At 41.7% G+C, this 25154-nt stretch overlaps 1 protein-coding gene across 1 annotated transcript in view; it reads left to right on the forward strand.

The window, feature by feature from the left end:
* The window catches only part of ptgfrnb (prostaglandin F2 receptor inhibitor b), a 58931-nt gene that overhangs the window by 12054 nt on the left and 21723 nt on the right, over nt 1-25154 (forward strand). The window contains exons 4-11 of the mRNA XM_008426164.2: nt 1821-2234; nt 5141-5557; nt 15601-15747; nt 15834-15994; nt 16081-16201; nt 17200-17410; nt 17486-17673; nt 22608-22736. Of these exons, the coding sequence (XP_008424386.1) occupies nt 1821-2234; nt 5141-5557; nt 15601-15747; nt 15834-15994; nt 16081-16201; nt 17200-17410; nt 17486-17673; nt 22608-22736 (1788 nt within the window). The remainder of the gene's footprint in view (nt 1-1820; nt 2235-5140; nt 5558-15600; nt 15748-15833; nt 15995-16080; nt 16202-17199; nt 17411-17485; nt 17674-22607; nt 22737-25154) is intronic.

The raw sequence follows: 25154 nt of genomic DNA on the forward strand, positions 1-25154 counted from the left end.
TCACAGGCCGCCTTGTCAGAACCTACTCAAACGCCGCCTCATCATTGCATTTAGCTGCAAATTCAAAACAAAAGAAGTCCGGCATAAAAGAGTTGAGCCAACGCTGTTGTGTGGAAGTGAAAGGGAGAGTTTATTGGGTTACCTGAACACTCCCTGGGTGTGTTTTATGCCACACATGCAATCAGATGTTTACTGCCTTCTCCTGGAACCGTTTGTTTACNAATGATGTAGCTTTTCACCAACTGCTAGAACAGTATTTGACCTAATCCAATTAAAACGTTCATAATGTGTTCATTGCTCTAAAATATATTTCCTATTAAAAGCAGACATGTTGAAACAGGAAACTCTGAAAGACTGTTCAGATGAGCGATTTAAAACGAGTGACTCATCCCTTTTTGCTTTTGTGCTTGTGACACATTGTGTTAAAATCTAAACATGTTGGTGGAGCTAATGAAGCAGAGCCCGTGTGCAGACAGGCAAACCCTACTGTGAGGTTACCATTCGGCATTATTAACCCCCYGTATCTCCGCCGCTCGCATTCCGATCCTCAAAGCATCCGTCTGTTCCCTCACTTTTCCCCGTTGTGAAACGATGAGACGTGGATTCAACTGAAAACAGTCATAAAGGGAAGGAAAAAGAGAAGAGACACCCCCCCGGTTTTTATTTTAGACTCCTCAAAGTGAGTCATGTGGTTGGTTTCAGTAAGAAAATGGTCTCAGCGGTGTCACAGGCCGCCTTGTCAGAACCTACTCAAACGCCGCCTCATCATTGCATTTAGCTGCAAATTCAAAACAAAAGAAGTCCGGCATAAAAGAGTTGAGCCAACGCTGTTGTGTGGAAGTGAAAGGGAGAGTTTATTGGGTTACCTGAACACTCCCTGGGTGTGTTTTATGCCACACATGCAATCAGATGTTTACTGCCTTCTCCTGGAACCGTTTGTTTACYTTGTTTCTGCTTTTAGCAGTGGCCCTGGTCATATTACCACAAGTAGATTTATCAGCAAAGTTTGAATTATTTMTTAATTTWTTTWTTTTTCTTRTAAGGTGTGTGAATTGTGTCGGTTAAACCGAAAGCTGCTTAATGGTGTAGAAATGTCTAAAGGTCATCATAGTTTATGAATTCATTGCTCCACCTAGTTAATGTCTCACTAACGGCTGAGACACTGAGTCATTATCCTTCGGTTTAACTGGGTATCACTACTTCAATTATTTACCTAAGAAATGTTCCTGTTACTTTTGGTGCAATTTTTTTTTTCTTCTGTGTATTGGATCGCACCGAGGCTTATTAAAAAAAAAAAGTTGAGAGACGCACACAAGTTGTGAATGTCTTGCATTTTCCAATTTTATTATTATTTTTTTGTAATATTGTAAATCACCAAAAATACTGGTGCTAATGACTTAAAACAGCATTTTTAATGTTCTGTAGGTGCACAGTGTCAATATATTAGTAGAAAAAGCCCTCACTTAATGCCTATTTTTAAGTTATAAATGTAGTTGCAGAAGAAACTTGAGTATCAACTTGAGTGGTTGGGGAATTGGCTCATTAGACCACTCAGTTGGGATAATTTGGCAAGGTAAAAGCCGAAACTGAATGTTGTGGTCTACAAATGAAATATGTTGAGAAAAACCCTGAAGAAAACGGTTGCATGAAACATGGTGATGGCAGCATCGAGCTTGAGGAAGATGGATGGAGCTAAATAACCATGGAGGATGACCTGTTGGGTTGCACATGGTTCTAAAATGAATTTATCAGCTGTTATCTGGTTAGCGTTTGACTCATTCATTCATAAAATCTTGTCTTTCTGTTTTTCCCTCCATTAGTTATCCCCAACACCCTCAAAGTGACCCCCCAGACTCCTTCCCCGGTCGTCCCAGAGGGACACGACTTCACGCTTTCCTGCAACGCCACGCGAGAACTGACCTTCCCTTCCCTGACCTACCTGTCMGTTGCCTGGTTGGTGAAAACCAGCGGCGGCTCTGAGGAAATCCTCACWTTTGGCCCCCAGGGTGACGTCGTCACGGGTCCGAGGTTCACCCGCCGCTACCTTGACGGGGACCTCCGGCTGGTTCCAGGCAGGAACGGCACGTTCAAGCTGGTGATTTCCAGGGTCACCATGTCTGACGAAGGGACCTACGTGTGCACGGGGGCCGAATGGACGCGTGAAAGCGGAGGGAAGTGGACGAAGATTGTGGAAAGCTCCAAAGAGATGGGGGCCATTTCAGTCACTCCTACAAGTAAGAAAAACTACCCCGTGTTTGTGTTTTTACCAGTAAACTACCAAGTATGGAGTCTGAAATGGTTCCTTGTTAAAGAGTGAGCTTAGCAGCTGCTTCCTAATCACTGCTTCAGGCTTTAGGCTACATTAGACACAATTTGTGTTAGAATCTCATTCCCAAATGTTGGCAGTCAGACTGCATTGTGGGTAATGTAAGCAGCAGGCTTTAACAAATGGGAAGAATGTGTGAAAAGAAAAGATGCCTGCGACTGCACAACAGATTTCAGAGCACTGTGCTCAGATGAATGCTGTTAGTATCATCAGTTTGCTCTTTTATGACCATTTTTTATGTGGACAATTTGGATAAATTAATTTKATCTGTGTGCAAAATCTTGGATTTTTAACACACAATGCATAGTGTTCAAAACTTTTTTTTGTCATGCTACAACAAGTTTCACTGTATTTTATTTAGCTTTTTGTGAGAAAGAGAGAGCAATGTATAAGCAGTGCATGATTGTGAGATCGACGGTTTGACAATCTGTCAGCAGCTCRTAGTTGTGTGGAAATCTGAGAAATGAGAAGATGGATGGAACTAAACACATGTCAACCCTGATGGAAAACCTGTTGGAGGRAAAGTCTGGAGAATAGGGCGGAGGTGCACCGTCCATCAGTGAGAACTGTTGTAAACATACAGCCAGAGCTAGACACTAAAAACAAATCAAAACTCCACTTTTCACACTTTATTAAAGAAATCTTTGTTAAATTTCCTTCAAAGTTATGCTCTACTTTCTCTTAGTCTATCATAAAATCTCAAAAACGTGCAATGTAGTTTGTGGATGTAAGAAGATTTGAAAAAGTAGAATATTTTTGCAAGGCTCTGTGTCCATTATTCTTAAAAATGTATAAAAAAAAAAGTTCTTCTGAAGCACGGAGAACTCTGCGTTGTTTGTCCAAAGCGGTAAATCCAGGAACCGTATCTTTGTTGTTGACTCTGGTGTCTGCTGCTCAGCCCAGAAGTAATCTATCTGCTGGGATTGTAAGATGCCGGCGTTAACACAAGGTATCCTCAAATTGTTTCTCTGTGAGGTGAAAGACGAGTGTCGAAGGAACACAAAGAAAGGGAGAGTTAGTTTATAACTTGCTTGAATGGCTTGTAGAATCAATCTGTCGAATGGCACTTTATCAAAAAAAAAAAAAAAAGTGACTCAATGCGTCCGTTGCTCATAAACCAAATTGCCTTGTGGAGGAAATCAATTCCTGCCGGTCTGTGCCTTGATGCTCTGCGCTTTATTGCACTCCCTGGGCTCCATTTGTCCTTCGCCTCAAATCTGAATACCTTTTAGTTCTGTCGCTTAAAACGGATCAAAGCTGGTTGGCAAGCCTGCCTTCAAAGGACATCTTTAAATGAAAACTCTTCAGTGTGAGGCTCGTGTGTCGTCAAGACATCGYCGCAACAGATAGTTTTCAGATCCGGGCCGTTCGCTTTGGGGTCGCCACGCGAAGGAACGCCTCTTTTTGCCGACGAGTTGGAAGACAAGAAGTGTGAGAAGAGTGAAAGGACGTGGGAGAGTTCCCGGCCCGTTGTGTGGCTCCCTTTGTTTTAGAGGGATCCTCTTCACCAAACCTCTCTCTACTCTCCATCTTGCTCTCTCCCAGGAKGTTCATGACCCTAAAATGACCCTCATTCTGCCTTATCCCGTCTRCACAGAGGCCCCGCTAGACGCAGTCATTCACTGAMGTTGCTGTGGAGACCATATCTTCTATCTCTAGGTTACCATATCCTCTTAAGTGCTGGAGAGTGCCCATGGTTTCTAATGAAACCAAACATGAACAGCACAACCAGGTCTAGGACTCGAGTCATTGTGGTCCAGTCGCTTCGTATTGACTTACTGGCTTTGGTAAAGAGGATGAGAAAAGTCAAACAGAGTCTGCTTTGTCCCTTTTGTCCTCCTCCAGACACCACACAGAGACTCCTTCCCGTTTTACTTGTGTTGACGTTGYTACTAGAGATAATATTCAAACCGCTGATCCTATTGATGGTGTAAAGATACACAGGAAAGACTGACGTTTTTAATATACGTGCCCATTTTTTTTTTTTAATCATCGGATGGGACTGTAAATGTCATCTCGAGCATCTCTGCTGAAAGAAAGCCATGGGAAAAAGAAAGTCTGCCTTTCACCCTTCAGTTCCCAGTTTGATAATGTTCTATTTTTAAAGATTAAGTTTAGTCATTTATTTTCTATATAGTTTCTGTCAAACACTTATGATCAAATAGACTCCTAAAATGAAACAGAATTTTCCACTGTTTCTTCATTTGGACACCCTCTAAATGAAATTAGTGTTATCCCAGCCACTCAGCTAGCTTATTGGCTACAGGCTCAAATCCATAACAAAGAGCCTCCTGAAGTTTTACTTACTTTCGGATAAGGATTATATTTATAAACTTTACTACCATTTGTTCAAAAACTGGTCCAACTAAAATGTGAATTGAGAACTATAGTCGTTCAGCTGGACACACAGTTAGCATAATGCTRGTTTTCATGTTTGAGCACTATGCTAGCGAGCCAAGCTATTGTAATGTTTAGGTTTGTAGCATTTCATTGGAATCAAACATTTTTCCAAATGTTCCCTTTTTTCAAGAACCAAAACATTACAAAGTTGGCATGTTTTTTTTTCACCTGTTATGCAAAAAAAGTGTGTGTGTGTGTGTGTGTATATATATATATTATACATACATACATACATACATACACACACACATCAGGAACATCAGGGTGAAGGAGCGACGCTCACTCGCTTCCCAAATCCCCCCCACCCCACCGAGGTTGCATACCCACTTTTTGCATCACTGTGTATATATATATGTGTATATATATATTTTGTGCAACTTTAATCTGAATCCTGTGCTTTTCTTCTGTCTCAAGATCGTTCCCTCAATGTGAAAGCGTCATCTTCACCTTCCTCGCAATCCTCCACTTCACTGCTACTGTCTCCCAGCAACACGCTGACCCTCCTCTGCCACGTCTCCGCCGACAACCTGGACGCCCTCTCCCTGGAGGTGACCTGGCTGGCTGACGATAGCGAAATCATCACCGTGAACCGCAGCGGTGTGGTGAGCGCCAACGCGGTCTCGAAACGAGGAGAGTCGAGCCTGGAGAAGACCGGAGACGGCGATTACAGGTTGGCGGTCAGGGGCGTGAGCGGCAGTGATGGCGGGATCTATACCTGCCGGGTTCAAGCCTTTATCGAGGAAGGACGCGTCACAGGAGGAGGAGCAGGGCGGTGGCACAAGGTGGCGGAGAAGACCTCCAACCCCSTGACTGTGAAGGTCTCCGAAATCAGTAAGTAAATCCACACCATGTTTTTAACCGCTGTTATAAGATGACTGAATGATGAGCTTCATACACTATATAAAAAGATACAAAACCAATTCGGATAGGAATGGGCCAAAATTCCAGCAAAGAAGGATACTTAAAATGTTTGATGGAGTTTACATTTACAGTGACTGTTAATAAAGTCTAATAAAATATTTAAAATACMCATTTCTAGTATTCTGATGGTTACATAATTTCGGTAATCCCTAAGGTGCTGAAACTGGAAATGTTTAGTTCTATTTAATGCCAGAAAGAGGGGGGGTGGGGGGGTAAAGTGGTACATATCTTTTTATACAGTGCAAGTCATCTGCTTCCAGTTGTATGTGCTGCTACATTTTGTTTCTGAAACAAGGAATGAATGTAAATGCAAGGTTGTACGTTTCAGGAAGTGCTCTTGCGCAGTATCTCACCCCAAAATGCTGTTAGAAGCGATGATAAAATTGTGTTTATTAATGTATTCTGGAAGTGTTTCTCTCGTCTGAGTCCTGAAGCTAGATGAATATTTAATAAGCTGCACAGCTTGATTTTTTTTATTTTTTGGTGGGGGGCGGGGGGGGATTTAAATTAGAGCAACAGAGTCAATTCCTCTATGGTGTTGCCGTGGAAGTCGCTGCGCTTTAATTGCTGGTCAGCGTCGAGACTGAAGATCACTTCTAAGATTACCGCTCTGTTTACGTTCGGTTTRCGTGTAAACCAGCGAGAGTACAGTAACTCYGTATTGTTTCGTGTGCGGACGTGCCGCATAYGAGATGCGTGCGACTGTGGAATCTCAAGGGGAAACTCTTTAATCCTCCAGTCACCCTGTCGACTCCTGCTGCGAGGACGATTGATTAGTCATGGCTTTCCTGCTGTCTGCTACCTCTGGGTGAGCTGTTGCTGTGTGCGGCGGCGCGCGCGCCGATGCTCTGATCCTGCCTTCGAGAGTGGCGATGTCAAACACGGTCGACGCAGCAATCAATTACCAGCGTGGTGGGTGGTCCCACTGTCTGTGGCGGTTTCGCGTTTCAGTTTTCATTCCTTCTGTTTGAATCCTAACGTTATACTGATTCAATTTTTTTTTCTCTCCTCTCTTTACACCAAGAAGTGGCTTTCTGGCAAGGTTATGGGTGGGGGCAATTAGTTAGTGGAATTAGCTTTATTATCCCCGGCTAAATATGCAAAATGAGAGAAACGAGATCATCATTCAAACTTAATTTCAAGGTTGTTTTGTAATTGAACTTTTAAACGGTCGTCGAGAGAAGAGGAACTCCGTGAATAAATAGACTTTTGAGGAACTTTAACATAAGCACAGCTCGCAGACTTAACTTTAGCTGCTAGCTAGCCGGTTTGGAATAAATTGCGGAAAAATTCATAATCAACTCTTGTGTGGAATATTGTCTCTGAGCTGTCGGCTTGTCACGAGGCATACAGCCGTAGTCTTCAGTCAGAAGCTCCTTCAGATTTGCTGCAACACTGACTGCTACCATAGATCTTTTAATTAAATTTTCCTTTGGGTTATATAAAGTTTTTTTGTTTTGTTTTCTTTTATTGAATTGACTTCAAAGCACCAAACTTCTGTGGCTGCAAAACAAGCCCACATCATCACCCCTCCACCACCGTGCATGACAGCAGGTAAATGGTGTATGCCCAGACAAATGTATTAATTTAGACATTATAACCAAATTTTATTCATTTAGTTTATAATTGTGAACAGTAAAGTGCATTTGATTACATTCCATTTTAAACCCTTAGCTTTTAAGATGAATTTTCATTTTTCAGTCTGTGGTTTTACTTCCTGCTGCGGCTACCTATAATCATAATTGCGGACTATAAATGAAAAAGTTCTGCAATACTGAAATTAAAGTGATCAGAGTTAAAGTATCAGCAAAAATAACTGTCTATTTCATCCGGGCTGTTTAGCCAATATGAGAGAAATGAACGTTTTGATGCCAAAGAGAATTCAGAAATATCAAAACAGCTGCTCCTGCATTCCTGGCAAATTCCCAGTACCCTCATCTAAAAGAAATAAATTGACTTTAATGAAGAAATCTTCCTCACCATGATCACTCCTTTCAGCCCAGCTGCCTCGCTGCATTTTACTGGTTTTGGGAAATTCTCGCCAGCTAGGCGTTAGCTTTCACTTTATCGTTAAGAAATGGAATTAGTCTTTTTGGTTTCCGTCTCATTTGGGTGAAGCGCCTGGCCTGGAGAGAATAAAACTATATTTATGGAGTCCGGTTTGTTTGTTTTTTTTTTTTTTTTGTATCATTTTGTGTGTGTGTGTGCGCTTCTTGGCTTCAGTATTGTCAGATCAGATCAAAACGCCTCATATTTTCCCTCAGTGGAATTTTGGGTGAATCGGTTGCCAGATACCGCCGACATCAAAAGGAAATTTATGCTTCATGGACACTCAGGCAACATGTCATTGAGCAGTGAATCTTTGCACATTAGGTTGGTGGTTTTCATGCTGCTTATTTTTTTTGTTTTTGGTTTACTGATTATTGATTATGATCATTAAATCTGGATGTTCAAAGCACTTTTTAAAACAATCCAAAGTAACTATTTGAGCTGCAGAAGCCTTTTTTTCCCCTCCCTTGTATGTCAGACAACATGGGCGATCTTCATTTGCTTCAGTGGACATTGTCCGACCATGACCCTGTTTCCAATTCAATGGTTTTCTTTCATTGGTCCATTTTTTTTTGTTGGTAAAATTGGATCGCTGTAGGCTGGGAAAATCTAATAAGAGCTTGCAGACTTGCTGACCCAGTCGTCCATCCATCACGTTTTGCATATTTTAAGAGTTGTATTAGTTTGCCCTTTTTTTCTGTTTCCAACGTTATAATTAATACAGTCAAAATCAATGGCTAATCTGTTTTATTGTTTTTTCTTAGTTTTTTTTCCTTTATAATAAAAGTTTCATGTTGTACCTGGTGTACTTTCATCCAATTTGCAAAAAAAATATATATTCACATCTGTTTATCTTCCCTGCAATAAAATATTTATTAACACCCTAAGAAACTTCTTTATTCGTCGATAAAAATAGCCTCGTAAAGTTCACAAAGTTGGATAAACAAAACCAACTCAAAGCTTCAGCTTGAGACAATTTGTGAAAAATACTCACAGCTTCTCATATTTTCTTTTACAAAACCCAGTTTTAATCATAAAATCTCAGTTTTGGTGAAGTAACTTGAAATAGTAATAGTCTGGATTTAACGGCATGTTTTCAACTTCTGCTTTTCCTGTGGTTGGATGCTGGATTTGGAAATTTGAGCAACAGTTTGGAAAACAAACGACACAAATTTCCCTTAAACTCTTGCAGGATATTTACACAAATGTTTTGCCACAGACATTCGGAATACCAGTAGAGCCCTTCAAAGGATGTATTTTCTTCAAAACGCCTAAAAAAGTAAGGAAAAACGCAAAACAGCAATACAGACGACTCTGATTGGCTACCTTTTGTGATGTCGCCAGAGGAATGTGTGAATGGAAGCTTGGTTTTGGATTAAATGACGACTTAATACAAAAATAGCCACACAAAAAATAAAAACTGAACATTGAGACTCTGTTGTGCGTGACAAACTGCATCTAAAGTAAGTTTGGTTGAAATTTTTATTTTTTTACGGTAAACTCTTGACTTGTAGCTTTAACACCATTGAGCGTTGGTTGCATTTTGTTCCCCTGTTAGAGTAATTTATGAAACTCCGGCGGCTGACTCGTCCAATCATTAAACACAAATATTTTATTAAAACCACCCTGTCTCTGTGGACGAAGCTGTGTCTCTGTGTGTGCGTGTGTGTGTTTGTGTGTCTGCTGGCTCCACCACATCCTGTGCTGTATGTCAGCGGGAGCCGTTAGTTAAAATAACAGCATCCTCTACTCCGTACCCAGAAGATTCCTCCAAGCCTTCAGGTTCCGTGTTGCATTTCAAAATACCAGCCGGGCTTTCCGGGTGCAGCCGCCATCAAAAGTCGGTTCGCATGAGGGGCAAAGCCGACATATCAAACGGCACCATCACAGTCATTTGGGCTCAATCTTGCCGTTAATGCATAGCTGCATGCACGAGTGTGTCCGCAGGGTTTGAGTAGTTTGGTTCCTGCAGAGTAAATGCCACATGTACTGCCTTCTGTGTGCCCCTCATACTGAGGGTAACCTCTTACATTTTAGCCTGAGGGCTCGCATTCCTTCATACTTTACCCCAAACACACACATACACACACCAAGGAATCCCTACTTCTAATTGACCAAATATTGCATATTGGATGAAACACTCTGCGTGTCAACCAGTCACTTCCTGTTCTGCTGATCCGAAGCCTGAAAAGTTTGTTCCCGTAACAGCGGGCTCAGGGCACGGCCCTTCCAGGGAGCGCAGGAAGACTTGGAGAACTAGTTTAGAAGGTCCCCTTTGGCAGAAACACACACATGCGTGCGCAAACCCTGGGCTGTGCCTCCCCCAGTGAAGCGTGTTGTGTCAGCTGGAGTTATTCTCATGTCACTTCTAAAAGGGCAGCTTAAGTTTCATATGGACTTTTGCTGTTGTTGTTTTTTCAATGAATGTACAGTGTCTTGCAAGACTTTTCGCACCGATTTAAACTTTTTTACATTTTTGTAGAAAAGTGTGTATTTTTTGGGGTGGGGCCAGCAGTGCTAGCAAAAAGCGGCGCGATGATGTGCATCAAGGTTGGTTGGCTCACACAAGGGATTTATATGTTTAAACTGGAATGGTGTGTCATGCCAAAAGCGCCGAGATGGCGCATTTTATACGCACATCTTGGCTTGGCCACCACTGTTCCAAGAGCAGAGATGCGGCATAGTTTGGTTAACCAATTTCAACTAGTCTTTGAAGTGTAACAGACTACCAGGTGGGAAATTTGTACAGATGGAAAACTGAAAACTCAGTTCTTTTTTTGTTGTTGTTTTTTTTTTTTTGTCTGAAAGTATAAAAAAAACTCGTATTTGCTTCAGAAACATTTTTTCCCCAGATGCTTTATCATTTTGGTTCATTCTCCTTTTAAATCCTTTTTTTTTTTTTTTTTTAATACAGCAAAAACAACTTGGCGAGCGTCTGATGTAAAGATGTTTCCCCGCTCCGCTGACATGCATTGTTATTCATCTTTAACTCCCCCCTTTCCCCCGAATAAAATCCATCCTAATTAGCAAATAGTTCATCTTTGTAGTTTAATCTGCACACGCTCTACTCGTGTTTATTTAGTGTCTCCTGTGTGTTTGTTTTGTGGCGCACAGCTGTGCAGGAGGTCAAAGTTCATCCAGGAAGTTGAATGTTTTTTGCAGACTTTTCTTTTGTTTACTCTTGTTTTTAGTTGAATGGTTTTCTCTAATCCTTGCAGGGTTAGCTAAGGAGTTAGTGTTTTTCCTGCCCATGTTCCGGCTTGTTTGACACGCGTTTCCAAACAGACAGGTGTCCGCATGCTTGCAGCGTTTCTCTTTCTGACATCGGCGGTTGAAAGGAATGTCATCGCAGGCCGTTTCAGAGGAACGCTTTCGGCTCTTATCTTCACATGAAGCTTTCACTGCATGTAGGATTGCAGCTCAGCCAGCCGTTGCGTTCTCGTCGCAGTGGCGTTTATTAAAAAATAAGCGTGCGCAGGTTCAGCTTCTTGGGACAACAGCTTGCATCAGATTAACAAATATGTTACAACTCAAAAAGAGCTTGGAGGAAAATCTGAGTTGAAATAACTCTGCTGGCTTTATTGGAGGGTGATTCAGCCCCTGTTTGAGGTCACAGCCCTCTTCTCTGTTGGAAGTGCTACCAACGAAGAAGAGAGTCTGTGTCCGCCGACTGACGTTATAAGGTGTAAATCTTTGAAATATTACAACAAAAAAGAAATGGAAAGCCGTTTTTGCTAGTAAGCTGAAATTAWTTTCAATTTTTTTAGAAACAGTGACAGAAATTAGCCTTTTCTTCCTCAAGAGTCGAAGACTGAGAACAGATTTTAGCAGATAATAGTCTATAATCATAGTGCTTTTCAATGATCTCCTGCTTAGTAACTGAGTTTTTCTTTAAGATATTGGTGGGAAATCATGAATTATTTATGCTGGGAGTAGAGGAGATGTCACACTGTGTGAGAGAAAGGAATGTCTATTATTGAAACACAAACGGTAATTTTGAAGGTGGCATTTTTTAATTATTACATACTACTGGTAAAGTTAAACACATAAAATAAATGTTTATTGTTACAGTATTAGTGATTAGTATGCAATTTGGAACAAGGACAAATAAAGTCTAAAATTGTATATTTTCATAAAAATGTTGGCACTTTAATGTCTGTTAAATGGCTCCATTGTGTCACTGTACTATAAATACTGCAGAAAAAAAACTAAAGTTGTCTTTTACTTAAATTAGTCTCTTTGAAACATTAAACTATCATTTTGGTCACATTTTATGCAGATAACACTGTTACTTGACAATAAAATGAACTTAATCCAGCTGGTTGTCGAAGTCGATGGCTAAACGCCTTTTAGCTGAGAATGAGTTTAACTTTATTTCACTCAGGATTAGCTGTGGAAACCACTTAAGATGCTTCACGTAGTTTCCTGAACTCGGAGAAAATGTATCCTTCAGTCAAAGTTCAAGCAGCTGAATCCCGACTTCTCTCTCGGCTGCAGGCCTGCGGTTTTTGAAATCTAAGCTTTCACCCTGTTTGACGCCCGTCTGTCCTCCTGAAACACCTTCGCTCTTCCGTGTGCCGTTTGTCCGTGTGAAATGAATATTTGATAGATCTCCACATTCTTCCCATCGCATCTTACAGCTGTCTCTACTAGTCAGGAGTGAAACGTATCAAACGTTCGAGCTTTAGAGCGTATGCGATTTAACATTTCGGTTGCTTTCAAAGTGGCGAGATCAATATTTAATTTTTTTTTTTTAAATGTCAAGTGAAATGTAAGCCTGCAGATCTCGGCGGGGTTGGATGTCTGTGTTTCGCGTGGCTTGTGTTCATTTCTTCGATGAGGGTCAGCCCGTTCTTTCCTGTTCGTCCTTGGAGACGCGCTGGGTCTTAACAGACAGCAGGAACGACTCAACCGGCTTTCCCCCCCCCCCTATTTGTTACTACGTCACACACACACACACACACAAAAGCCCGCACAAGGCGGTGAAACCGGATCGTCTCTTGTGCCTATTCCTCGGTTTGGGTTAGTGCACTCTTCTGCTCTTTCTTCAAAAGTTGAGAGCTCAAATCCCAGCCCAGCTCAACAACGAGAGTTGACGCGACGCTGATCACGGGTTCCCTACCCGTCTCCTTTGGAATGATCGGAGTGTTACTTCGATGGCAGGCGGCCCACCTGTAAGCGAGCCGGAGAGGGGAAGACGAGGCAAACGGATTCCAGTAAAAGTCCAGGGTCACGCCTCCTGAACAAACATTCATACTCGATTAATGTGAGAATACGAACACATGGGCGTGGGTCGATTTTGAAGCCGTTTATTGAGAAGTTGAACGAAATCCGTAAAACTTTTCTTCTTTAGTCCCTTTAAGCCGTCAGTCAGTCGTGTGTGCCGACCACTTATCCAACGGAGGAGGGAAAAACAAATTGTACCTTTTTAAAAAAACAAATCCCATTTCAAAAACCAAATGATCACCACGAGCAAGGTAATTACAGGGTCTGCTGTTGAAACGGATAGCCTCCTCCAGGCAGGAAGATTATCTGGCTTAGAGAGACCACAACTGTCAAAACATGAGCTTTTGGTTCTGCTGTTGGTGACACAAGGGCAGGAGATTATGAAATGTTGATCTGTAGGGTGTCTACTGTCTGGAAAAGTGTGAACAGGATTCCAGTCTTTCAGACCTGGATACGTTTGAGAAAACAAATGTGGAAAAATATTTGACTTTCCAGATTTGCTATTTCATGGCCACACATTGTTGATTGGCTCCATTTCATACCCAGAGGCCAAACAGCTTTGTACCCATATGTATTCGTCTTCCTAGTTTAGCATTTTATTGAAATTGCGAAGATGCACAATCCCCAAAAATGTAAAGGTCTCTCTTCATTTAAATTTATCTTTAATTATTTTAAGAGGAAGTTGTGGTCGTTTTGTTCCCCAGTTGGAACAGTGGACTCAGATGAGACGTTGCTTCTGAATTAATCCAGAATAACTCTGATTTTTCCGGTTGCAGATCCTGGTTTCATCCCCGCTAGACTGAGCAGATTCCAGAAAAATCTTCTGATTGATGGATGACGCAAAACAGTCTGTAGGAGATGACTTGTTTTAGGACTTGTTCCAAAATGATAATAAAGAAAAAACGAAAGTGAAAATGCTGAAGCGATGAAATGACCCGCAGCTTTCACACGTCTAATGTAAACATGGAGGTAAACCATTATGATTTATGGTTTTATCTCACTAGGACCTTTTTATAGTGTTGAAATACAGAGTTCTTCAGAAAATCGATCATCTCATTAATGGTTTAAAATCTTTCTGTCCTTTATTAGTTGTTTATACAATGTTCAATTGGTTCTAAAACCAAAGAGTGTCCTCTTATCCTCTATGCTGTTATACCACCAACAGCCTGAACTGTTGGTACAAAGCAGAACAGATGCATGGTTTCATGTTGTTTGTTCCCAATTCTGATCTCAACAGCTGAATCTGAGACTTACCGGACCAGGCCATGTTTTTCCAATCTGTTACGGTTCCGTTTCAATTGTCCAGAGTGAATCATAGCCTCAGCTTCCGTTTTTTTCGGGGGTTTTTTTGCTACTCCACAGAAGTAGCCCGCAAGACGCAAGCCGTGCGTCTTGCGGGCGTGGTCGATTTGTTCAATTGAAGCTGGAGATAAATGGGCATTATGTGCACTGAGCATCCAAACCTGGCAACGCGAGACTCAACATCCGCCGTGCAGCTTAGCTAAATAAGGCAAGGCAAGGCGTGTGTGAGAGGGGCGCGTGGTTAATTGGCGGAGAAGCTTTGCACATTCTCATTGATCAAAGTGTGTGTGTGTGTTTCAGAGCAGATGGTGACAGTGCATGAGTCAGTGTGTGTGTGTGACGTCCAACTGACTTCACCCGCGCCGCTAGCTGTGCCAAACTCACACTGGTGCACCTGTATTTATAGCTTTGATCTGTGTGTGTTTACTGACTTGTACCTGATGTGGTAAAGCTGGTTTATGTCAAGTCCCCCCCTTCTTCTGCTACAGTGTGTGTGTGTGTGTGTGTGTGTACTGTATATACATACACACTGTGTGTTTCAGTGGAGACCATGGTGTGTGTTTCCTGCTCATTGACGTGTAAAGCTGCAATCTGGATGTCTGGCTGTGAGGACCTGCCTCACCGCCCACACACACTCACTATTAACGCTGCGATACACACCTCTTCTCGCGCAGTTAACTGTGTTACTTCAGGTCTATTTATGGTCCTCTGGCTCAGACAGCCGGCTCTACTTTAGCCTGACACCAACTAAATAAAAAAAAACACACAGGAATCACTTTGCATTCACAGGTTGATGTTGAACTGCTGTAAAATGACAAAACGCTGACATGTCGGACAGAAGGGGGGAAGATCTGCTGCTCTGGGTGAAGCACGGGAACTCTGGTTGTTATCAGGTTGGAGTGTCACTCTATCAGGTTCCTTGCTTCAATTAAATTTCAGCCTGGTTGGCAACAGGACCATAAAACCCACTCCACATAGTCCTGAGAGAAGATGGATCTTTCTGAAGCACAACTTGCCCCTAAATAAAATTGCTGTCCATCGGGAAAAGTAGGGATAAAGCATCAACAAATTTGCGTTTGGTCAATTTCTTTAACATAGCAACTTGACTAGAACCAGTCATTAACCTGCTAGAGCAAGACTTGACAATAGAAAAGGGGCGACATTGGCTGAGTTGTAACAAACGCTGCTTAAAGAGTGGGATCTCATCTCACAGTAAGTAGCGTGTGATCAACATAAGGAGTTAGATGTCAGGCTTTTGTGTGGTTCTCCTATGCACTGTCTTGTTTCTTCTCCTGTTATGGTGTATCTATGCCTTTTTACGTGCAAGCTTAATGTGACGGAGCTCGTTTTTTCCTTCCTCACTCTTTTCTCCATAGAGCCGAACTTCACGCTGACCCTAGAAGCCGCCACGAAGCCCCAGAAGACAGGCGAACCCATAGAGCTCTCCTGTGACGTGACCAACATCTCCCAGCTGCCACCAGGGGGCAGACTGGGTGTCAGCTGGGAGCACATTGGCCTTCCTGGTACTGCACAGTAATTACCTTTTTTTCCTTTTAAGCTGAAAACTCTGTTCAAGGTGGATTTACTGATTCTGTCCAATCACTAATAGATAAGGTGACAAACGCGCCGCCTCCGAAGCTCATTGGCTCTTTGGACGCCTACGGCAACTTGGAGTCGAATTCGGCGTACAAAGACAGGGTGGACAGCGGAGTGTTGGTTCTGAGCAGAGTCCGACCCGACACGTTCAAACTGCGGTTTCTCCGCACACAGGTAAGAAGCTAATCACCACAACCAGAGGATCCGCCAACGTAGCACTAAGTTCAATCCTGTTAAAATTACGTTTTATCACTTTGCAGAAGATTGACATGGGCCAGTATGTGTGCGCCGTCTCTGCCTGGAGCGTTAGCAGCCAGGGGAAAATGGTGAATGCCGCCGAGTACAAAAGCTCGCCGCTGACCGTACTGTGGGACACCAAGAGTAAGCCAGCTTCAGAACGCCGCCTCACATCCACTTTTATGACCGTTTTAATTGATTTAAACGAACAAAACCCGTCTGGGATTTCAAACCGAGAAGTCGAGGTTGTTCTTTTGTTTAGCTTAATGGCTGCAGATTAAATCCTGGGCACTGCTGGTTCAAAAAGAGTTTTAACGTCTGCAGCTTAGCCTTGAGTGCTTTAGATGAAATGATTGAAAATGCCAAAGTAACACCAGTGAACAGTAGCATTTTCAGCTTCAGCTCCGATTTTGTAACTCTAGTTTCCAGACTTCACAGAGAAATCCCACAAAAGATAACTTGCTGTCTCAGCTCCTCGCACACAATGCACGCACACATTTACTTCCTGTCCGCCGAGAACTTTCTGACCTTGGCTTATCTAATCAGGCCATGATGTCATCACATTTCTAAGTCTGCCTGTGTTGGTGCCGGTTTTAGAAAATAAAAGACAAGGTTTCTACGTAGTCTGTAAAAGTCTGGAATTTCATTCAGGATTGTCCAGGTGTGGAGAAGTTTGGAAAATGGAAGTATGAGTACAAAAAGTATTTTGAGACTTTTTTTTTTTTTTTAACCCATCATATCGCTTCCTTGAACACTTGGGTCTTTGCTTCCTTCCTCTCGTTTCTCAATCATTTTTCTTTTCCTTCCTTCCTTCCTTCTGTCCGTCTTCTTTCATGTCCTCCTTCATTCCTTCCCGTCTTCCTTCCCTACTTGTGCCCTTTAATTCTTTCTATGTGTCCTACCTCACTTACTTCATGTTCTTTCATCTCTCCCTTAAATCTTTGCTTCCTTATCTCCTCCTTTTTTCCCCAACTCCTATCTTTCTATCCTGCCTTCCAAAAGCATCCTACTGTAGAAATATCCTCCATAATGTCATGATGAACTGGAGTATTAAAGCGTTAAACTTAAGCCTTTACAAACCCAAGAAACGTTGTGTTGTGACCCCTTCTAAGGTTGATTTAACGTTGTCTTGCGTTTTTTAGGTCCCACTGTCAAAGTCGCAGCCAAAATCATTCGTAACGTCTCGGTGGGCGGGGCTACCTTTGAGATGAGATGCTCCGCCATCACCGAGAACATCGGCGACTGGATCGGCTTTGCTGTCCAGATCCAATCACAGAGCGGCGCAGAAGGCATCAAAACAATCATGTCCCTCAGCCCCGACAACGTGGTGCAGATCACTGACCCATCTAGGAGGTACACACACCGTCCCTCACCTTAAACAACACACTCTGAAGTTTGATTCTAACGTAATTCAACCTGCTCCCACAGCGACAGCCTGGTTCTTGCCAAAACCGGCGCGAGAGAGTTCCACTTCCGCCTGGAGGGCGTCCAGCCGTCCGACAAAGGGGACTACTGGTGCAACGTCACGGCTTTCACCAAACAGCAGCCCGATCAGTCCTGGACCGCTGCTGCCACGGACAAGTCCAACAGAATCACCATCGACTTTCAAGAAAACGGTACGTCCACATGCTTCTTCTTTCTTTTTATTAACTTGGAGTTTATCTGTTCATCTTGTTGCCTTCTAATGTTGTCGAAAAGTAGATTTATTCAAAATTATTAAGTTAAAAAACTTCAACTTCTCGATTTTATTGCTGTTAATTTAGAGGATAAACACAACCTAAGTTTTACAGACAATTATATAAAACCAGTTAATAAAAATGAGCATTTCTGCAGAAATCATGCCGGCTTCAGTGTGGATCCTTGCATATTGGTGGAAAGTTAAGTGGAAGAAAAAACTGCTAGCAAAAATCTGCACAAGCATCTTGGATTTTTGTGACGTAAAAATCCCAAAGTCAAATCAGATATCAAGAAAAACGAGACTTGACGTGCTGCTGTTATTTACCTAATCTTGGAGACTTTTTTGCAATTTATGAAGCAGAATTTATTTCAAGTTGTTTAAAGGAGAATTGCATTTCATTTTAAAGCAGATGAAGCACAAAAACAGAACCACCATCTGCTCACTAGCTCGTCACAAACCGACTCCTGCTCTCTGACCCGCTCGTTTTTTTGTTGTTTTTGTTTTTTTCAAATTAAATATCGCTTCTATGGCGTCCCAGCAGGAGCTCTGTAAGAGAGCCATCTTGTTTAATAAAAATCCAACAGAATCCATCATTTCAAAACAAACAAAATCCTTTCCTGTTTGCGGCTGCATTCATTAATTATTCAAAGCCATTTTGCAGCCTTTCAGTGATTTATTTGCTTTCATAAAAGTCCTCAGATCATTAGCGAGTGAACTAATGACGGGACTAAAGTCCTGCATTAAGTGAAAGAAAGACAGAAGCAGCTCCTTTTTTCTGTTTCCTAACACATTACAAACGCATCCTCCATCCACTCACGTGTAAAATGAAGTCCCTAATAATGTGCAAAAAGCCACACACACACACACACACACCTAGAGCTCTTTGACGCCCACCACTGCCACTGGCCTACTTATTGTCTTTTGATCTGACTGGGAAGTTGGAAACTAAAAGAGGAATCTGGTTGGGAGGCGAGGAGGTGATGGAGTGGACGAGGAGGAAAAAAGAAAAAGAAGAGAGGTTTGTTGGTGAGAAAGTAATCTGAGTACAAGAGAATGTAGAGAGGAAGATGGAAGGGTAGATAAAAATTAAAAATGTTTGTGTTAAAGGGAGAAAACAAAGAAACTGGAAATAACTTGAAACTTTAAGGTGAGATTTTAAAATGAATAGATTTTAAGTTCTATTTGAGAGTCAATAAGATGCAAGAAACTAACCGGGTTTGTAAATTCACGTACATATACGTGTTTAGCGTTGGCTTCATTCACAACAGTCTTTGCATATTAAATGTGATCCCATTCAAACAACCCTCAAATCCAGTGCTTATGTCTGTTTTTGTCTCAGTAGGTGCAAAAGCAGACGAAAAAGAAAAGTCTGAACAGAAAGCTCAAAGTTCTGACAGAATCTAGACATTCCCCCGAACAAGGAAATCTTAATATCTGTGTGAAATATATATTTTTAATAAGATTTTGAGATCAAAAGAATGAACCCAAATGGGAAATTCCCACATGTCAAAATGGATATCTAGAGAATGCAATAACTGCATTTAATTCATGCAATTTTCTAGTTGCAAACAGCGCTGGTCTTGCAGAATGCTATACTATTTGCTCCAAATGTTTAAATTAGTTTTTGTGTTCTTTGAGTCAMTTACTTTATGTAATTTATCAAAAAGGTAAAAATGTAAAGCATATAAAAGCTGCAATAAACTGGATGGTCATCTTTAAGCCAATGCTGTGTTGAACTTTGTTCACAAAATGGGCCATTATTATGCAGATGTGCGATTTTCTGTATATTCTTCGTGATGACTTTAAACAGGCTTGTGCTTCCGGTCAGCACTCTGCTTTGGAGCGGCTTGTGTCCCAGATTTTGTTCCTACACATCGGATGCTACATTTTTGAATTATCTTCGCGATATCTGTAGGAGGAAAAGACGCTTACAGGCTGTGGGAGTGGAGCGACGACGTACGAGACACGTGGAAAACCAGATGATAAACCCAGGACTACGATTCTGTCCCTCTCTGGGGGAAAGCGGGAGCCTTCAGCTCCAAGTACATCTCACACTTTTTTGTCCCTGCCCATCCATCCTTCCCCGTCTCCTCTCTCTCTCTCTGGGACGTCTTCAAAGCAAAGCCCTTTGGCCAATCAGCCGGCTGCGAAGATCTGCACCACCGCTTTCGTTTCTTTTTTTTTTCTGTCTTCGCTCTCTTAAATGTGTGTGGAATTTTTCAAGTGTGTGTCCAAGTGGAATATTTTAAGCTGACCCCCCTCCCATTCCTCCTGCTAACACACAAACACACCCACATAAACAGTGTGTCAGCGTCAATGTGAGCTGGTGGAGAGCCCCCATATGCTCGCCTGAGGGGATGGAAGCTCAGCTCTAAGCGAGCGTCTTCCACTCCTTCCTCCGTTCTTCCAGCTGTATCCTTACCGTTTCGGAGGTGTCGTCCTGTTTCTGAGTGTATGGAAATGCAAAAACTTCGCTAACACGTTTCCCGTCAAGTATTTCAGCTTGAATGCGATCTGGCAGAACTGCAAATATGGAGCGGCTGCAGAGGAAAGACTGGATTGGTACAAAAGTCTTTTTTTCTGGTTTTTATGTGTTCAAAGTTGAACCTTCGTGTGTTTTTCACTCTGCATTTTATGTGAAGTCGCTACATTTGCAAAAAAAATGTAGCAAGTAAGGATTTAAGATGTGTTCCCTGCTTTTGGATTCCAACTCCTTTACTCTACTCTTTGTAAATTTCCCCCGAGAACACCAGTGAGCATCACGAAGACCAAGGAACACAGCAGAAAGATCAGAGAGAAAGCTTTGGAGATGATTTAAAGCAACAGGTTTAAGTTATGAAACGAGATCCCCCAGCGTTTGGACATGACGCAGCACTCTGTTAAACGTAGCGTCTGAAATCACCAAGCCAGGCTCTGCTTTTGCCGGAGGTTCCTTCCTGTTAAAAAGTCGGTTTTCCATTTCAACTGTGCACAAAACTTTTCAGCAGAGTTTCGCAATTGTGGCATTTCCATTAAAAAACATGAACGCAATTGAAATCACATGTAAGTTTGTTCACACAAGTCATCTTAGCACTAGAACCTTTTATTTTTATCAAAAGTTTTGAATATTTTTTATATTGGCATGTTCCCCTTAAGCAAATTTACTGTTCTAATTTGAGTTTGGGTAATTTCGTGATAAATGGATGTGCATGCCACATGTTTATCCTACAGGAGTGACTCTATCAGTTAATTGGAAAACTTAACCAATGGACTGCATTGTTTTACAAGTGTGACGAGATTGTAATGTGTTCCTAATTGAACTAAATTGACAATATATTTTTAGATATAAATTTACATTTTTTGTGAATCTGCTTCATAGTCAAACCAAGTTTAATCCAGTTTGCTACAAGCAAACCAGAATTTATTGGTAAACTGATGGAACTAAATACAGGAAGAAAACCTGTTGAGGCTGCACAAAGACTTGCAATTGAGATCATTTTCCTTTTAAAGTCCCAATAAAATTATTTACATTTGTTTATTTCAATGTGACAAGTTGTGAAAAAGTAGAATTTTCCAACTCTCTGGATCCGATTTCCTAATTTAAAAACATTTTTACTCTTTAAATCACCTTCTTGATGCCTTGAAAGCACAGCTAGCATGTCAGGAGTTCCTCTTATGCCGTTTTGCAGCACTTGTAAATGAACTGGGTCAATTTATGCATTAGAATCAGACTTTCTGTGACAGACGATTGGACTGGAGTTCACCAAGCAGTCGGTCGATCTCTCCATCTGTCTCGCACCAACCCATCTGTCTTCAATGCTCGACTACAGGCCAAACTACTACAAGTCTAGTTGACATGGACCACAATCATAGCCTAACCCAACCTGTCTTATCAATGCCATTCTGCTTTTCCTTTCACTTAATGTTTTCAGTTGAAATTCACATTTTTCTATACACTACATATCTTTTTATAACGAGTTTGTTTAAAAATCTGAAATTTTAGCAGTGTAAATGTTTGAGAACTACTCAAAAGTTGCACCAACGACCCAATGAAACGCTCTGCCTGCGCTAGCGATGGATTACTCCCATCAACGGGCTGCACAGTTCTATAAACTTTCATCTCAAGACGGTCACCCTTTGTTTCAGCGACTCGCATTCATAGACGTGTCAGGACTTGTTTGTTGCCACAAGAAGCATTTTTAGCAAGATAAGAAATGGCAGCTTTTAGGGAAGGAAAGAACAAAATGTACCAGATTCATCCCCCAACCTCCTACATCTGACTTAAAAAAAAAACAAAACAAAAAAAAAACCTGATTACGTGTGAGGTTCCACAAATCCAGCAGAAAAGGACTGAACAGAAATGCGTATAAATTCTCGCATAAGTTTTTCACAACATTACAGACTTTTTTTTTGGTTTTTGAAGCACCGAAGGTCAGCGCTGCTTTTAACACATTTCACCGTACGACTGAGCGGTCTTGGCTGCACTTTCTTTCGCTCCTTCCACTGGGAGTATCCACTCGAAGCGCTCGGCATGCGAAAAGAAAAATGCATTGAATAATTTACATTTAAAACATGAGTAAAATGGAGACCAAACCCAGCAAACAGTTGAGAGTCTGCAGGTTTTTTTGCAACGTTTAGAGCGTCTGACTGGGTGTGTTGGTTCAGAATGTTTTTTGGTTTTTTTTTTTTCCCCTTCTAAATATCAGAGAAATCAACCCCCTTTTCCCTTTTTAAGCGTGTGTTTACTCTCTGAAATGTGCCGTTTCCCCTCGGGGGGGCAACGTGGGTTTAAAAAATTCAGTTTAAATGAGTCTTTTTGATCACTTCCTCTGATGTGCGGAGGCAGTTGTTAAATGTTAAGCTGACTGGAAACGATGCGCTTGGTGTTCGCAGGGCCGTCATTCTCCGTCGAAACCCGCTACGACACCAGCAGTGTTTATCCATGGGAAACGGCCAAGATGGAGTGCTCTGTCGGCGTCTCCGGATCCTCGCCAAAAAGCAGCGGCACGAACTCTCAAACAGGTAGAACACACATTGCTGTTCCTCTCACACGCTCATTAATCAAAGAACAACCCCACCCCCAAATGAAACAGGGTTTTCATCTTGTTTTGTAAGCTTTTATTTATTTCTTTTTTTTCACGTCTTCGGCGACACACAGAAGCATTTCCACTCATTACCTCTGAGCTCTTCACCTGCCAGCCTGTCGGCAGCTGTGTTCGTAACAATGATGGTACACAAGCAGTTGGTTCTGCTCAGAATGTGTTAGTGGCCGGAAAAGCAGGTTTATTACTGTGCTGAACCGGTGTGGTTTGTTGGTGTCTCTCTGCAGATAGATGGTGAATTCTGCTTCTTCGTGTTAAAGTGAAGCCATAGATATTCAATACTTTCTTGTTCTGAGTAAATTTGAAGGAAAGTAAATATGGGGAAACTATGCCAAGCGGAGCAATCCATTTATCTGCTTCATTCATCCATCTTCCCATGAATCCTTCCATCGATTTGTTGATCAACTGTCTGTCCACCCCTTTAAAATCTGACAGCTGCAAAAGTATCTGGCATAAATTCATAGGCAACAAAAAATGCGAGAGCATTTTAACACGACCAAGTGTTGTGACTGTACAACAGGTCATTTAGTAAAGTGGAACTAAAACTTTTATCTTCCTGATGTACAAAATTACAGTCACTGCTTAGTGATGCTTCTRWTAAGCCAGTTAATCATCATCACAATGACGACACGCATGACTTCATCAACCACTAGTGCTTTTTTTAGAACCAATATTTCTTGTAGCAAACAGACGGCAGATGTTTAATATTCTTAAKTCAGGCGACATGTCCAAAAGTAAACTCCAAAGGTCAGCGTTTATCATTTTCAGTGTGGCATTAAAATTATAGCCATAAAAGATTATTTGTACAGCATCTCTWMCACAGCTTTTGATAAGCGTTGGAGGCTCTGTATGTAAAAAGGACGTACTGCAGTAAGTGAACAGTCAGATACCTAAAAATTCACATTGGAGCTGAAATGTACTGGGGCTTTCAGAGTTTGGAAACCATCTGAGATGGAGCCTTCTGTTTAACCTTTAAAGTATCTCCTCTTCCTCMTCTCTTCTTCCTCATGGCATCATGCTGAACTCCCAACTGCCTGCTGTCCATCTGTCACCGTTCCTCTCCACTTCCTCCTCCTACTCCTACCTTTAGCTGAAGATTTGCGTTTTATGTTTTTATGCGTTTGYTTTTATTACGGACGCTATCTTCATATGTATACGAAAAAACACCATTTGCTGCACYTGTGGACCTCTGCTGAGTGAACGCATGGGCTGTTCTTTTGCCTGTACATGAAAACACGTTTCCTCGCAGCAGGGGAGACCTGCAGGGGTTAGCAGGTTGCTGCCTTCAAAGCGTGCACTCGCAGACAGCTGCGCCGTGGAAGGGAAGCGGGTTTGTCGCYGTGACACGCGTGTGTTTAGCGTACGAAGGAAAAAGGGAGCTTTTTTTTCAGTAAGTTATRCAGACTTGTATTGAGATGTGACTTTTTAACCCRAGGGCTTTTATTTTACAAGCGCTTAACTGGAAACCATACATTTCCCCCCGCCAGACGTAAACAGAGAAAAACATATTGTTTTACGAGGACCGGCTTACTGGAGGTGTAGTGATGCATCCAACTCTCTAGACAGGATGATTCATAAGATCGAGACGAGATTTTAGCAACGTTTTCAACAGAAACTTGTAATACTCTCTCTATTTTTTTTTAAGATTAAACGTTTCACAAACTGTTGTAAAATTGATCCACAATAGAAAGTGATGTTACAGCCAAAAATAAAAGTCTCCGAATTTCCCCTTTTTGTAATTTGCCAAAAGGATTAAAGGCTGCATTGATTTAAAAACATGAGTTAAAGAGTTGTTGTTAGATGTAGGCATATTTTGCTCAGGTTTAAAGTGACAGACTGCTGCATCCTACGTGCACAAATGAGCATCATTGCAGATCCTTTACAAAATACAAAATGTTGTGGCAGCTGTTTTACACTCACTAGTGCTCATGTATGTAAATCAGGGTGGAATCAAACACCAGAAAATGAATATAATCATTTATATTCTCCTTGTTCATTCAGGCTCTTTGCATTTTTCTTTTATGTTCAATGACTTTATGTCTTAGCCGTGCTTTTTGACTCGGTCTATTAATAAATGAACGCTCAGTTCATCCAGATAATCTGCTTGTTCAATTAGAAAAATTGCTCTTCTTTTTATATCGTTAAGGATCTTTAACAGCTGTGACTCTCCGGCGTGCTTTCATCTGTTTTTCATTTATACCGTCTCGGTATGCTGGTCAAAGAGCTTAATTCTGTTGCTACCGCAGCTTCATTCGTGTTCTGTTTAATCCATGGAGATTATTTTTGATGTCAAATAAACGGCGTGAATGGTTTTAATTTGTGAAACCGACTTGTTTGC

Source organism: Poecilia reticulata, linkage group LG2 (genome assembly GCF_000633615.1).
Source record: "Poecilia reticulata strain Guanapo linkage group LG2, Guppy_female_1.0+MT, whole genome shotgun sequence".
Classification (NCBI taxonomy): Eukaryota; Metazoa; Chordata; class Actinopteri; order Cyprinodontiformes; family Poeciliidae; genus Poecilia; species Poecilia reticulata.